Raw genomic sequence first — 14,959 nt, 5'->3', positions numbered from 1 at the left:
GGTCGCGAAAGCCTACGTGTTAAACTGAGTGGGTGATTGATTGAGTGAGTGAGTTGGTCAGTGAATCAATGAGTTGGCGATTGAGTTGGTGAGTCAGTGAGTGGTTGAGTGAATGATTGAGTGTTTGAGTGGGTGAGTGAGTGGGTGAGCAAGTGGGTGATTGATTGAGTCAGTGAATAGGCGAGTTTGTTTGTGAGTCAGTGAGTGTGTGAGTGAGTGATTGAGCGAGTGAGTGAGTGGACGAGCGAGTGAGTGAGTGAATGAGTGTTTCCATTAGCGGCGATATACAACGACCGCAAGCCACCACGTGTTTGGTTCACCAGCTTTTTATTGCCACATTGGACTCGTCGGCAGAGACCAGCAGCCCATGCGGGGACACGGGGAGACGCCGGGAGACGCGGGCAGATGGCTCGTGAGGTGGGGGAAACTTGGGACATTTTAGGTATGGGGGAAAAGCGTGGAGTCAGACACGGGGAGACAGTGGGAGATATTCCGAGATATGGGGAGATGGAGGGAGACACGGGTAGACATGGGGAGACACGGGGAGATATTCTGAGATATGGGGAGACAGATACGGGGATCCATGGGTTGAGATATTCCAAGTTATTGGGAGACACGGCAAAATGCATGCGAATATATTCTTAGACATCGGGAGACAGACACGGATAGACATAGGGAGATATCTCAACATATGGGGAGACACATGGAGACATGGGAAGATATTCCAAGACATACGGAGTCAGACACAGGGAGAGACAGGGAGACATGGGGAGATATTTCAAGACATGGTTCTCCGTGTGAGTTTCTGAGCTCTGTGTGAGTCTATGGGTCTATATGTGAGTCTATTGGTCTCTGCGTGAGTCTTCGGGTCTCTGGTGAGTCTACGGGTCTCTGTGTGAGTCTCTGGGTCTCTGATTGAGTATATGGATCTCTGTGTGAGTCTATGGGTCTCTGCGTGAGTCTACGGGGCTCTATGTGAGTCTATGGATCTCTGTGTGAGTTTCTGCGTGACTGTATGAGGCTATGGGTCTCTGTGTGATTCAATAAGTCTCTTTTTTAGTCTATGGATCTCTGTGTGAGTCTATGGATCTCTGTGTGAGTCTATTGGTCTCTCATGTGAGTCTATTGATCTCTGTGTGAGTCTACGGCTTTCTGTATGAGTCTACGGGTCTCTTTTGTGTGAGGCTACATGTCTCTGTATGAGGCTATGAGTCTGTGTGAGTTTAGGGTATCTGTGTGTGGCTAAAAGTCTCTGTGTGAGTCTACAAATCTCTGTGTGAATTTATGAGTCGCCTTGTGAGTCTGCACGTCGCTGTGTGAGTCTGCACATCTCTGTGGGAGTATTCAGGTCTCTGTTTTAATCTATGGGTATTTGTATGAGTCTATGCGACTGAGTGAATTTTTACGTGTCTGTATGAATCTATGGGTCTATTTTTTTCTACGGGTGTCTGAGTGAGTCCATGGGTCTCTTATGTGAATATACGGATCTGTATGGAAATATATGCGTTTCTCTGTTTGATTCGATAGTTCTATGTGAGAGTCAGATGGGCTCTTTGTCAGTCGATGGGTCTCTATGTGATTCTACTGGCCTCTATGTGAGTGTATGGGACTCTTGGTGACTCTATGTGCGTGTGCGAGTTTATGAGTGTATTTGTGATTCTGCGGGGGGCACACAGGGGGAGACATGGGGGGAGACATGGGGGGAGGCACGTGAGGGTGGGACACGGGGGGGAGACACGGCGGGGGGGGGGGGGAATCACCGGGGGAGACATGGTGAGAGACACGTGGGGAGACACGTGGGGAAGGGCATATCAAACACCCACGGCTAGGATTGGTGGAAATGAGTCAATGAATGAATGGAGGAATGAGTGAACGAATGAGCGAGTGATTTATACACAATATATGGACGTGTATGTACATCGAGCGACCGAGCGAGCGACTGACTGACCGAGAGCGAATGAGTCAAAAGCGCGAATGAGTCCACGATGGAGGAAGGAAAAGACAACCGAGCTATCCGAATAGAGGCTGGTTGGTTTGTTTGGGGTTTGATCGCAAGTAGCTAGACAACGTTGTGTCGTTAAACACCGCCATCACCACCACCAACACACAGTCAGTCATATTTTCAGAAAAAAGAGGCTCTTTGTTGGGTTCGATTGCGTCAATGTAAAGGTGTCTTGAAACCTGCCACCACTCGACACGGCCAATTAGTGAAGGGTTCGTAATGTAAACAAAACGTGGACAATTCGTTACCAGTGCAGCACTAACCAGTTGTGTGTTGGAGAGTAAACCCACTAGAACATTTACAATTATAGTGTAGTGTACACTGTAGTGTATAGTGTTCTGTATAGTTTAGTGTTCAGTGTAGTGTACAGTTTTGTCTATAGTGTAGTGTATAGTGCAGTGTATTGTGTCGTGTATAGCGTAGTGTATAGTGTAGTGTATAGTGCAGTGTACTATTTCAGCAATAATCTGGTTGTGTGTTTGAGACTAAACCCACTAGAACATTAACAATTATAGTGTAGTGTATAGTAGTGTACACTGCCGTGTATATTGTAGTGTATAGTGTATTGTAAAGTGCAGTGCATATTGTAGTGTATGCGGTCAGGACCAAACCAGTTTTGTGTTGGAGAGTAAACCCACTACAACATTTTAAATTACAGTGTAGCATATAGTGTAGTGTATAGTGTAGTATACTCGTTCAGCACTAAACCGGTTGTGTGTTGGAGACTAAACCCACGACAACATTTACAATTCGAGTATCGTGAGGTTTCACAACAACCATCATCGGACAGCCAGCCAGAGTTGGAGTCACGAATTGGCCAGGTTTTGTTGACGTGACAAACCCTTCACGAATTGGCCGTGTCGAGTGGTGGTGGGTTTAACGAGACACATTGAAATATTACGCGATATAAGGTCGCCGTCCATAAATGACGTCACGCTATTTTGGACGATTGTTGACCCCCCCCCCTCGCCACACGGCGTCACAAAAAGTCAGACCCCCCCCTCAAATATTACGTCACAAAGCTCTGCCCCCCCCCCAAAAATATAAAACATGCTTCAAATCGCTTTAAACAATTGTCATTGTAGTGCGTATTTAATGTCGCGCTGTACTCTGATGTTGTAGGAGAAAACATTTATTAAAAAGTCTATTTAATTAAGTAGAACGTGTTGCCCATATTTATTTAAAGTTGCGCATTTTGATGTGACGTCACATTTCTCAACCCCCCCCCTCTCCATCGTCACACATCGTCACAAATGTCTGACCCCCCCTCCTAGGTGTGTGACGTCATTTATGGACGGCCCCTAACCCAAAAACCTCTATTATGGATAACGTGGGTGGTGAAAGCCCTACTGCGTGAGAAACTCACGCTATCAGAGGTTGTTTTCACGTTCACCACAACTAATCTGTGTGGCTAATGAAGTACTTGATTTCTCGCAATACTGGGTACTGTATATATTTGCTGTTTGAACATCTTAACACATCCCCTGTTTCATTTCCAGAAAGGGGTATAAAACCTATTCTTATTTTTAATACTTTAAATACTGGCAAAAACATCCAGTATCCCATGATATAGCTGATCACTCTGAGATTTAAATGCCCCGATCCGTGCATTGTCTTTGTACTGTTAACATTTGCCGTTCACTGGGTGTGACACTGGTAGTGAGACAAGGCTATAAAGAAGGCTGATGCTGTCTCTGGTATAGGCCAATCAGTTCCAAAAAAAACAATGCAGCATATATTATTATATATTGTTATCAGAGCAATTGTTTGTTTGCACGATTCAGCCATAAGTATGATGTGTTTGATAATGCCTTGCAATTTTGGGTATCTATTTGAGTCTTTGCACCAAGGCCGTAGCCATGGAGTCAACATTGGGGGGGGACCAAATCTTCCGGGGGGTCTGGGGGTTCTCCCCCCCTAAAAAAAAATGTCTAAATTTGAAAACGAATTTCCTGCCTATAATACAAAAAAAAATTCACTAACACATAACATAGATTTTTTTGCAATGATGTCTAATAGTGTATTGTATTACATTGCTCTGTTTTTACTTTTTTACCATTTCTTGTTTCATTGTATGTAATGGCGGAGATTAGGGATTAATAAACTACAACCATAACCACAATCATATAAACAGAAATCTATTTTATAGTAATATTTTTTTTGGGGGGTGGACATTTTGAGCATATTTGAATATTGTGGGGGGGGGGGGATGTGTCCCCCCTCCCCCCAATATATTAAATTAATAATAGTAATATATTTACGGCCTTGCTTTGCACATCTTAACACTCCTGTTTTATTGCGATAACACCTGCTGCGGGGTCCACTTCCTGCCCCGCCCCCTCTCCCCCCCTACTGCCGAGGCCTACTCTATAACCTCGTGCCACGGCAGATCTCTCGCCTACCTTCAGCAGTTGTTTCTTGCTGTGGTTGTCCCACCTGATGACGATTGCTTGTGTTGCGATCGAAAACGTCGTAATCTATTATTTTTTCCACCGACGTGACTAGGCCAATCAGTTACAAAGACAATGCATATGTAATGATCAGAGTTTGCATGTTCACCACAGGCACAATTAGGTTACTTAGTTCAGTGTGTTGGAGAGTTAACCTTACAACGGGCATTTATTTTACCACGTTTAAGTGCCCCAACTGATCTACTGCATGTGTAGCTCTCTTTCAGGCAAGCTATCCTGGCTATCACAAACGAAGTGGCTTGTCAGATACTCTGAACGCATGTTTTTACAGACCCATAAAGACCCACAAAGACTCATCGAGACCCACAGAGGTCCAGATACCCCCATGGATACCCATACTTAAACTAAACTATTTTCATTTTTCCAGGTGTAAGGCCCCACTTAGCTGCAATGTAGCTATTTTTCAGACGCGACTTGGCCATCATCAATGATAGCAGCTCAACAAAGTGGCTCATCATCATCATCACCGTGTGGAAAATATATAGCAGCAGCCAACTAACTCTCTAAAAAAGCGTGGTGACGTCGATTCTAAACGTGGAGGGGGAAACCCAGGAGGACCACACGACCACGGAGAGAGAGAGAGAGAGATGCGGACTCTCAATATACAACAGCAGGCGTCGTCAGGGTCACGATGGAACCCACGACCTCCTGTATATCAGGCAAGGTAGTTAACGTGCAGACTCTCAATATACAGCAGCAGGCGTTGTCAGGGTCACGATGGAACCCACGACCTCCTGTATACAGCAGCAGACATCGTCAGGGTCGGGATCGAACCCACGCTCTCCTGTATAGGAGGTGGTGGCGGGTTTAACGACTATTTCATTATATTTGACGCGATCTCTAACTCCAAACAACAAACACATCTATTACAGATAATATTAATCGCGAAAGCTCCGAACTACTACTGCCTAAGACTACTACTATGACTGATACTACTACTGACGTGTTAAACTGACCGAGCAATCGTCCGCAGCACATACGTTTTGTTTTCGCTCTGATCTCAACATCATGGACATCATCGTCATCATCATCTCACAACTCCTGAAATCGCCGTCATCGCAATGCTTTTGGGCCACCGCAATCTTCGAGCAAACCAGGGGTCTTTACAAGCGTCGGAAGCGGCGCACAGCACAACACAACAACACTACAAACAACAAACACTAAAAGAAAGATAGCGCTAGCGACTGTTCGTCGATGATAAGAACACTCGCGCGTGCGTGTGCGGCTGTGAAATAAATACAATTTTCCCCTTTATTTTTATTAACAGGCGATATTATTTACGGCACAATGGCCCTACTAATTCTCGGTGGGTGAAAGAGTGCACGAGTTGATGGATGATTGGGTGTTTGGATGAGTGGGTGGGTTTATGAGTGGGTAGGTGGGTGAATGAGTGGGTGGGTTGATGAGTGGGTGGGTGGATGAGTGGGTGGGTGGATGAGTGGGTGGGTTGATGAGTGGGTGGTTGGATGAGTGGGTGGGTGGATGAGTGGGTGGGTGAATGAGTGGGTGGGTGGGTGAATGAGTGGGTGGGTGAGTGGGTGGATGAGTGGGTGGGTGGATGAGTGAGTGTTTAGATGAGTGGGTGGATGGACGACTGGGTGGGTGAATGGGTGGGTGGATAAGTGGGAATTGGGTTGAGTGGGTGGGTGGGTGGGCAGATGAGTGGGTGGGTGGGTGGGCGGATGAGTGGGTGGGTGGGCAGATGAGTGGGTGGGTGGGCGGATGAGTGGGTGGGTGGGCGGATGAGTGGGTGGATAAGTGGGTGGGTGAATGAGTAGTTGGGTGAATGGGTGGGTGAGTTTAAACGTTAAGGACTTTTCTTTTCATTCACATATGTATTTGTTTATTAACATACACTAGGTTAAGTCTCCACTGATGTCGGGTGACCATCCTCTTCGTGCAGAGATGGGAGTGAGGGGGGTTGGGATTATGGCGCATGTGAGATTTGAAGAAAGGTCGCTTCGGACGCCTTGCAACGGCAACCACACAAACACGCGCAACTGCTCGCGACTAGTTGCACAGCCCGGCAATTGCTTTGTTTTTTCTCGAAAACCAACCGATTGCTGAGAAATCAGCATGAATATAGGGAGTCGACTATTGGCCCGAGTGGGCGAATGGATGAATGAATGAATGCGCGAATCGTATGAAGGAGCCAAGGAACGAGTTTAATGGGATGAGCGAATGTAATGGAAAGGTGAATAAGTGAAGGAATGAGTGAGTGAGTGAATTAATTATTGCATCAAGTGGTGAGTTAAATGAGTGAGTTAATGCATGGGTGAGTGAAGGAATGAGTGAGGGAATTAATTATTGCATCGAGTGGTGAGTTAAATTATCGAGTGAGTAAATAAGTGAGTGAATTATTGCATAAAGTGGCGAGTTAAATGAGTGAGTTAATTCATAGGTGAGTGGATGGATGAGTGAATGAATTAATGATTGCATCGAGTGATGAGTTAAGTGAGTGGGTGAATGAATGAGGGAGCGAATGAGTGAATTATTGCATCGAGTGGTGAGTTGCGTGAGTGAATGAATGGGGGAGCGAATGAGCAAGCGAATGAGTGAGGGAGTGAATGAGGGAACGAGTTACACGACCCTTCCACAGGTGTTGTTAAATAAGTGATTGGAGGGTTGGTCTGGTGGGGCAGGGATAAGTGGTATTGTGGTGGGGTAAGGATAGTGAGTATGCACAGGAGTTACAAAAACCTATACACGGCTATATGTTCACAGGGGTGTGTGGGGTGTGTGTACACAGGTGTACACAGGTGTGCATAGGTGTATACGGGGTATTAATATATACGTGTGTATAGGTGTACACGGGGTATTTATATATACGTGTGCATAGATGTGTACACGCGAGTATATAGGTGTGTAAAGGTGTGCACAGGATATATATGTGTGCATAGAGGTGTACACAGGTGTATCTATGTATTCACAGGTGTATCTACGTATGCAAAGATGTGTAGATATGTTTTTGTGTACATGTGCATGGGTGTGTACACGTGTACATAGCGGTGTGTATAGGGTGCGCTAGTTTACACATGTCTAATGTTGAACACAGGTGTGTGCGCACGTGTGTGGATAGGTGTGTACACAGGTGTGTGCATAGGTGTGTGTATACGTGTGTGCATACGTGTGTATACGTGTGCACAGGTGTGTGTCTACGTGTGCGTAGATGCATACACAGGCGTGTTTGTACGTATATATGATGTGTGCAACGTATAAGTGGCTGTGCGTAGGTTTGCATAGGGCCTACGCGCGTGTGTAAAATAGTTTACGTGTAAATAGTTGCGTGTGTGAGGTCTACGCAAACATGTACATGTGGACGTGTGTACAGTATCAGTATGCAGGTGTGCATACAAGTGTGTAGGCTACAGCAAACAAAATATAGATACAGGGACTCTTCTACTTACGAACGTGTTAAGTTCCAGAGGCCTGTTCGTAAGTCGATTCGTTTGTAAGTCTCAACTTTACTCATGTCGATTCCAAACAATTTATACGGCATGTACACTAAACACGGGAAATGCCTTTAACAGTTCTACAATATCCTGGAGATTTAAATGGCACTTGTGATTCATGGTCTGCTGATGCAGATGCGACTGTTTCTTCACGTTCTGCAGATGGAGATGCCACCGCCACCATCGCTTGTGTGGCGGTTGAGCTTACGAACTCTCGGTCCGAACAACCAACCGGACATACGGACAGGTGTTTGTATCTCTGTAAGTTTGTAAGTCGAATGTTCATAAGTCGAGTAGTCCCTGTATATATAAATATACACACGGTGTGTCCTGATGATGTGGCGATTTCTGACCATGCTGGTGGGAATGAGAGACCTTGCTTGGATCATGCCACTAACAGCTGGGGCCTTACCATCAGTCCAACACACAAAAAACATAACCAATGCCAAGTACCTGCCTTTGGGTAATTGTCTGCCGTCATCCAAATACCCCCACCACCCACACCAATTCCACTGCCCCATTCGCGATGGAGCCAAGTTGTGGAGAGAGTGGGATACGTTTTCCGTAACACCTCCCCCTCCCCCCCCCAAGGCCAGGTGTGCTTTATAGAGCAGCTCCATCTTAGCAGTGGAGATCACGCTCCGAAATCAGTCCGAGCGGAATTATTATCTTTTCCGTCAGCTGCGTAACGCTGCTACTGCTGGTGCTTCTCGGGTCATGGTCATCCACTACGCTTGTGAAGAGTAGGGAGTAGCCACCCGCCCTACCTTTTCAAAATGGAAACCTGCGCCATTTTGAGACATTCAGGGGCTGGCCCTGCATCCACGACCCACCCTTGGGGAGTTTTAAAATCAGGCTTGGATTGCGCAAGGGGTTGTCACAGATTCTCGAACGATCCGAAAACAGTCCACCATCGGCCTGCCTACGACCATCGGCTTGTCATCTATAATAAGGTGTTGGTGGCTGCCATTCCACTAATCGCTGCGTCCATACAAAGACCCCTCCCACCCCCGCACCGCCCCCATTGAAAGCCACAATAGCCTTGGTCTCAGCTCGCCCCTCATGATGACGGTTGGCATGCTAAAATTATCCTAGAGAGTTGTTAATCAGGGTGTGTGCACGTGTGTATCTAGGTGTGTGTGTGTACACGTGCGTTACACAGGTACGAGTGTGTGTGTACATGTGTGGGGAGCGGTAGTGTAGCGGTTAGCGCTACACTGCGTTATGAACCTGGCGACCCGGGTTCGATTCCCGCTCACGGCCAACACCAGTGACGATTATCTGAACCGGTCCTGGGCCTCCCCTAGGTCGGCTCAGCCTCAAATGAGTACCTGGTGCGGTGGATAAAAACATTACCACTGGGGAGACTAAGGCGGTCGGGCGTGGTGCTGGCCACTCACCCCCTCGTGTACCATTCCGGCCTTCATAGGTGCTCGCTAACAGCACTTGCCCCTACAGTCTGTTAAGGCTATACGGGGGATCTTTGTCTTTGTATGTAGGTGTGTGTGTGTTTACACGTGCGTTACACACGTGTATGTGTGGGTGTGTGTGTACAAGTGCGTTATACAGATATGTGTGTGTGTATATACACGGGTGTATGTGTGTTCAGGTGTGTTCAGGTGTGTTCATGTGTGTTCAGGTATGTGTACATAGTGGTTACGAATCCAGTGACCCAAGTTCGATTCCCACCCACGGCCAACACCAGTGACGATTATCTGAACCGGTCCTGGGCCTCCCCCTAGGTCGACGCAGCCTCAAATGAGTACCTGGTGTGGTGTGTAGTAAACATCGCTCCTGGGGAGACAAAGGAGGCCGGGCGTGGTGCTGGTCCCCGACCTCCTCGTGTGCCGTTCCGGCCTTCATAGGTGCTCGCTAACAGCACTTGCCCCAACAGTCTGTTAAGGCTATACGGGGGATCTTGTCTTTGTATAGGTGAGTACGTGTTCATAACACAGGTGTTTTTCGTCTTTGTTGGTACGGGTGTGTACACGTGTGTTCCACAGGTGCGTGTGTACACACGTGTTTGTGTACAGGTGCGTTACACGAGTGTGTGGTATGTGTACAGGTGTGTGTGTGTGTGCGTGTGTGAGGTGGATACACGTGTGTTACACGTGTGTGTGTGTGAATACACGTGTGTATGTTCAGGTGTGTGTGTGGTGGAGCCGTGTATGGTGATATGTGCATTTGGTGGTGGTGTTGTGTGGTGGTGCTCTCTGTGGTGGTGGTGGTATGTGTGAAGGTAGGTGCTCGCAGTCTGTTGTGGGCTATACAGGGGGATCTTTATCTGTAGCTGTATGTATCTAAATGTTTATTCGTGTCCATTATTAGAGCGGCAATGATTGTTGAACGTTTCTCTTTGTTGAACGTTTTGATTTTGGCGCCCATTTTTTTTCGTACGAGTGCCATGTGACTCAACACGTTCGTCTGTGTACAGTATCTGTGTATTATTTGTGTCCTGTCTGTGTGTCGATGTGCGTGTGTTTGTGTATGTCAGTCGACCCGTGACACCTGGGTCTGCCCCGTGACCTCCTGCCAGTGGGCGTTCGATATTTCACGTGGCCTCAAGGTGCACATGGCCTGGCACAAGAGTCGTGGTGACGTCACCGCCACTTAGTGACGAATGGCGGTTGTTGTTGTGTGCATTCTTACGTTGTAAAGTACTCCACACGAGTCGTGTGCGATACGGCCTCGTGTAGATTACTGGACAGTTTTCAATATCGTGCTGTACTGAAGCGTTTGTGTACTGTATTCTGTGGTGCATGTGGGCTTGTATAGCATAGCGTGTAGTGAACTACAGTGTGGACAGTGTCGTGCAGGCTGTGTGTGTATGTGGGCCGTGATGGTGTGAGTGGGCAGTGTGTACGTAGCTAGACGAGTGTGTACGAGCGTCTGGCACCTTTTCTACAAAGCTCCACGGTGGAAACACCGAAATAAGCTCGTGCTAGACACCAGGGGCGTAGGCGTTTATGACACCTTCAGGCTAAACTCCATCTGGCAGAGCCAGACTGACCCCCCCCCCCCATTCGCCCTTTTCAGGGTGGCTCCAGGAACAGGAGAACACTGCGATTGGCCACGTGGAATGTTCGGACTGTCGTTGTGGGAGAGAGGCTGCCGTGCCTCAAATATTGGCAGAAGTAGACACCTCTCCTGAGTGGTTAGCTGAGGTGCCATCTGTGGAGGAATTGCGAGGGGGCGATCCAAATACACAGAGACGACTTCCCAAGCGAAATGCTGAGGGAAGGTGGCATATGTGTGCAGACTGCCCTACGTTACATCATCACAATTGTCTGGACCACAGGACGGATTCTGTAGGATTGGAAGGATGCCATGGTGGTCTCTCCTCTTTAAGACAGGGGACTACCAGGAGAGGGGGGACCGTACAGATTGTAACAACTACAGGCATCTCTCTTCTCAGTGTGCCGGGAAAGGTACTGGCAAGGATTATTCAACATCGCCTTGCCAGGCACGCTGAGGAGGGGCTTGTGGAGCCCCACTGTGGGTTTCGACCAGGGCAGAACTGCACAGATGCCATATTCTCTGTGTAGGGAATTCCTACAAGACCTACAGCTGTGCTTGATTGATCTGGTCAAGGCCCATGATACAATGAACATGCCAGGACTCTGGGCTGTTCTTCGTGCTTTTGGAGTCCCTGATTTTCTGTTCACACTCATTAAGGGCCTTTATTATGGTGGACAGGTCTTGGTGAAGCTACTCCATGTTCACCTTGGGGTGCGACAGGGATGTCCTTTGGTCCCGACGTTACTCAACATCATCTTTGACCACATAGTTCGAGAATCTTCCCATTGTTGTACTGGAGGAATTTCCATGTGGTACAGATACAATGGAATGCTGATTAATGCCCGAGTGCGGTTGAGGGATGGCTCCCTATTGGTCAACCATGTTACATATGCTGATGATCTAGTGATTGCCGCTCTCTCAGAGGAGGAGTTGGAGGCGCTGCTGCTGAGTGTGCCACTAAGAGGTGAGGTCTTACCATCAGCCCCACGAACACTAAGCACCTGTCTAGGTATTGTGTGCCTCCAAACACCACCCCCCACCCCCCCTCTCAGCTCCCCATTGGTGATGGAGCAGTTGTGGAGAGTGGAGAGTTCCCCATACCTGGGGAATGTGCTGATGACCAGCTTCGGTTTGACAGCAGATGTCTCACTCTTAATCAGTCGGGGATCATTATCTTTTCATCACCTGAGTAATGATGTGTGGAAGCTACCTGGTCTGTCGCTCCAAACGAAGCTCCGGGTCTTCTCGGCCACATTCATGATCTCCCTTCTCTTTGAGTGTGAAACGTGGACCCCTCTGATGGAACATCTGCGCCGATTAGAAACATTCAGGTTGGCTTGCCTACGATCCATTCTTGGTTTAATCAGGCTGGATTGTGTGAGGAGTTCACAAATCCTTGAAAGATCTGGGCATAATTCCATCAGTGACCAACACTTAAAACAATGGGTGGAGCGCCGGGCGGCTAAAATGCAGCAAGTTGGCACAGTAGCGGATGCAGCTGGTGCTTCTACCAATCATCTCAGTCATTCAACCCATGGCACCTGCTGGGTCTGTCCCGTAACCTCGTGTCAGCGAGCCTTCAACACTTCACTTGGTCTCAAAGTGCACCTCGCCTGGCACAGGCGCCCTGTCACTTAGTGGCGAATGGCGGATTTTGTATACACGTGTGTGTGTATAAACGTGTGTGAGTGTATACAGGTGTGTGTATACACGTGTGTGTATAAACGTGTGTGAGTGTGTTCAGGTGTGTGTATAAACGTGTGTGAGTGTATACAAGTGTGTGTATACACGTGTGTGTGTTCAGGTGTGTGTTTATACAGGTGTGTGTATAAACGTGTGTGAGTGTGTTCAGGTGTGTGTGTATAAACGTATGTGAGTGTGTTCAGGTGTGTGTGTATAAACGTGTGTGAGTGTGTTCAGGCGTAAGTGTTCAGGTGTAAGTGTTCAGATGTGTGTGCATACAGATGTGTATGTATAAACGTGTGTGAGTGTGTTCAGGTGTGAGAGTGTTCAGGTGTATGTATACAGGTGTGTGTATACAGGTGTGAGTGTTCAGGTGTGTGTGTATACACGTGTGTGCGCGTGCATTACACAGGCGTTGTCCGTCTGTTGGTCATCACCGCGCTCACTTCCTCCGTGTTGCCCTCCACTACCTGCTGCTGCTGCTCCTGACGCAGCCGCGTCTGAAGCAACTGCTGCTGCTGCAGTTGAAGCAGGGAATCTGGATACAGCTGCGGCTGCTGATGAAGCGGTTGTGGTGGCAGTGCCGGCGGTGGTGGCGGTTGTTGTTGACGCTGCTGCTGATGCTGATACTGCTGCTGATGCAAGTGGTGGTGGTACGGCAGCACGATTTGATTCTGCAACTGATGCGCTTGATTGTGGTTCTGATTCTGCTGCTGCAGATGGTGATAATGATGATGATTATTATTCTGCTGATTCTGCTGCTGATGCTGGTGATGCTGACGCTGTAGCTGCTGCTGATGCAGGTGCTGATGCATGTGGTTCTGCTCCTGCTCCTGCTGCTGATGCTGATGCTGCTGCTCTTGCTGATATTGAGATTGGGAGCGGTGCTGAGCGATGTAGGCGTGAGCTGCGAGCACCCCGGACGCCTCGGCTAGGAGGAAGGACAGAGCCCCGGAGTAGAAGGACCACCCGTAGGGGTGCAGACCCTTCTTGGGATCACCTTTCTGCGGGTCGCCTCCGCTGGCCGAGATGAAGACGATCATGCCGATGATGTTGGAGAGACCTTTGATGGGGTTTTAGATGGAGGGTGTTTCGGGAGGGAGTGGGTGGTGGATTTTTGTAGGGGTCGGGTGAGGGATAAGAGAGACACAGGTGATGGTGGTGAGTGAGTGAGTGAGAGGTGATGGTGAGAGCGAGGGGGCTCAGAGGTTTGGCGGTGCGAGCTGGAAGTGATTTGGACCATCGTTTGAGTCGATGTTTATTGCCGTTGGCGGATTAGAGAGACAGAGAGATTGAAAGAGACGGGGAACGGAGATGTGGAGATGCAGAGAGAGATACAGGCACAGACGATGGAGATATATATACAGAGATAATGGGAGAGAGCTGCAGAGAGAAAGGGACAGAGATACACACATAGAGAGAGGGGAATATATAGAGAGAGATACTGACACAGAGCGATATGGAGAGAGAGATAGAGACTACAGTAAAACATTGGATTGCGAATATAATCCGTTCCGGAAACGTGTTGGTAATCCAAAGCACTCGTATATCAAAGCAACTCGTATATCAGTTGTGATCACGTGACGCTCGGCAGTACAAATCGTCTATACACACACCTCGTATTGCAAGAACCACGCTCATTTATCAAATTAATATTTAATTAAAATTTTTGCCCGTCTTGCAAAACACTCGCAGACCAAGTTACTCGCGATCCAAAGTTATACTGATAAAGAAAAAAGGAGAGAGATAGAGACAGAGAGAGAGATAGAGATACAAAGACACAGAGAGAGGGAGAGAGATACAGGGGGATATAACGTGAGAGACACAGAGATAAATCCAGCCACAGCGAGAAAGGGACAATGCACGGGTTACCTGTCTACACCGTACATTGCATCTCAGTGGAGGAGGAAGAAGAGCGAGGAGGAAGAGGATCGAGGAGGGAGGAGAAAGAGGGAAGAGGAAGAGGAAAGAGGGAGGAGGAAGAGGGAGGAGGGAGGAGGAAGAGGGAGGAGGAGGGAGGAGGAGGAGGAAGAGGGAGGAGATAAGAGGAAGAGGGAGGAGGGAAGAGGGAGAGGGAGGAGGAAAACGGAAGAGGAAGAGAGAACAGGGAGGAGGAAGAGGGAGGAGGGAGGAGGAGGAAGGAGGGAGGAGGAGGAAGGAGGAGGAGGGTTGTCACGTTTTTTCAGAGCTCTTGCCAGACCGTGAAAACTTTTAATTGCCTCATGTTATTGTCTCGCTCTTTTTTTTTTGCGTCTCACATTTTTATTCAGTGGCGGGGCTTCCCTCGCTGTACTTTTTGGTCATTTGCGGTGCTGGGTTTTGTGTTTATTTCG

The 14,959-nt window shown here is 48.1% G+C and overlaps 1 protein-coding gene across 1 annotated transcript in view; it reads right to left on the bottom strand.

The window, feature by feature from the left end:
- Positions 1-310: 310 nt before the first annotated feature.
- LOC116957319 (uncharacterized) overlaps positions 311-14,959 on the bottom strand; it is a 42,257-nt gene continuing 27,608 nt past the window's right edge. The window contains exon 5 of the mRNA XM_032979398.2: positions 311-13,689. Within this exon, the coding sequence (XP_032835289.2) occupies positions 13,031-13,689 (659 nt within the window). The 3' untranslated portion in view covers positions 311-13,030. The remainder of the gene's footprint in view (positions 13,690-14,959) is intronic.

This window comes from Petromyzon marinus, chromosome 72 (assembly GCF_048934315.1).
Source record: "Petromyzon marinus isolate PM22_M1 ecotype Great Lakes invasive population chromosome 72, UKy_Petmar_22M1.pri1.0, whole genome shotgun sequence".
Classification (NCBI taxonomy): domain Eukaryota; kingdom Metazoa; phylum Chordata; class Hyperoartia; order Petromyzontiformes; family Petromyzontidae; genus Petromyzon; species Petromyzon marinus.
Note: the sequence above shows the minus strand (reverse complement) of the source record. Positions and strands in the feature narration are given on the sequence as shown.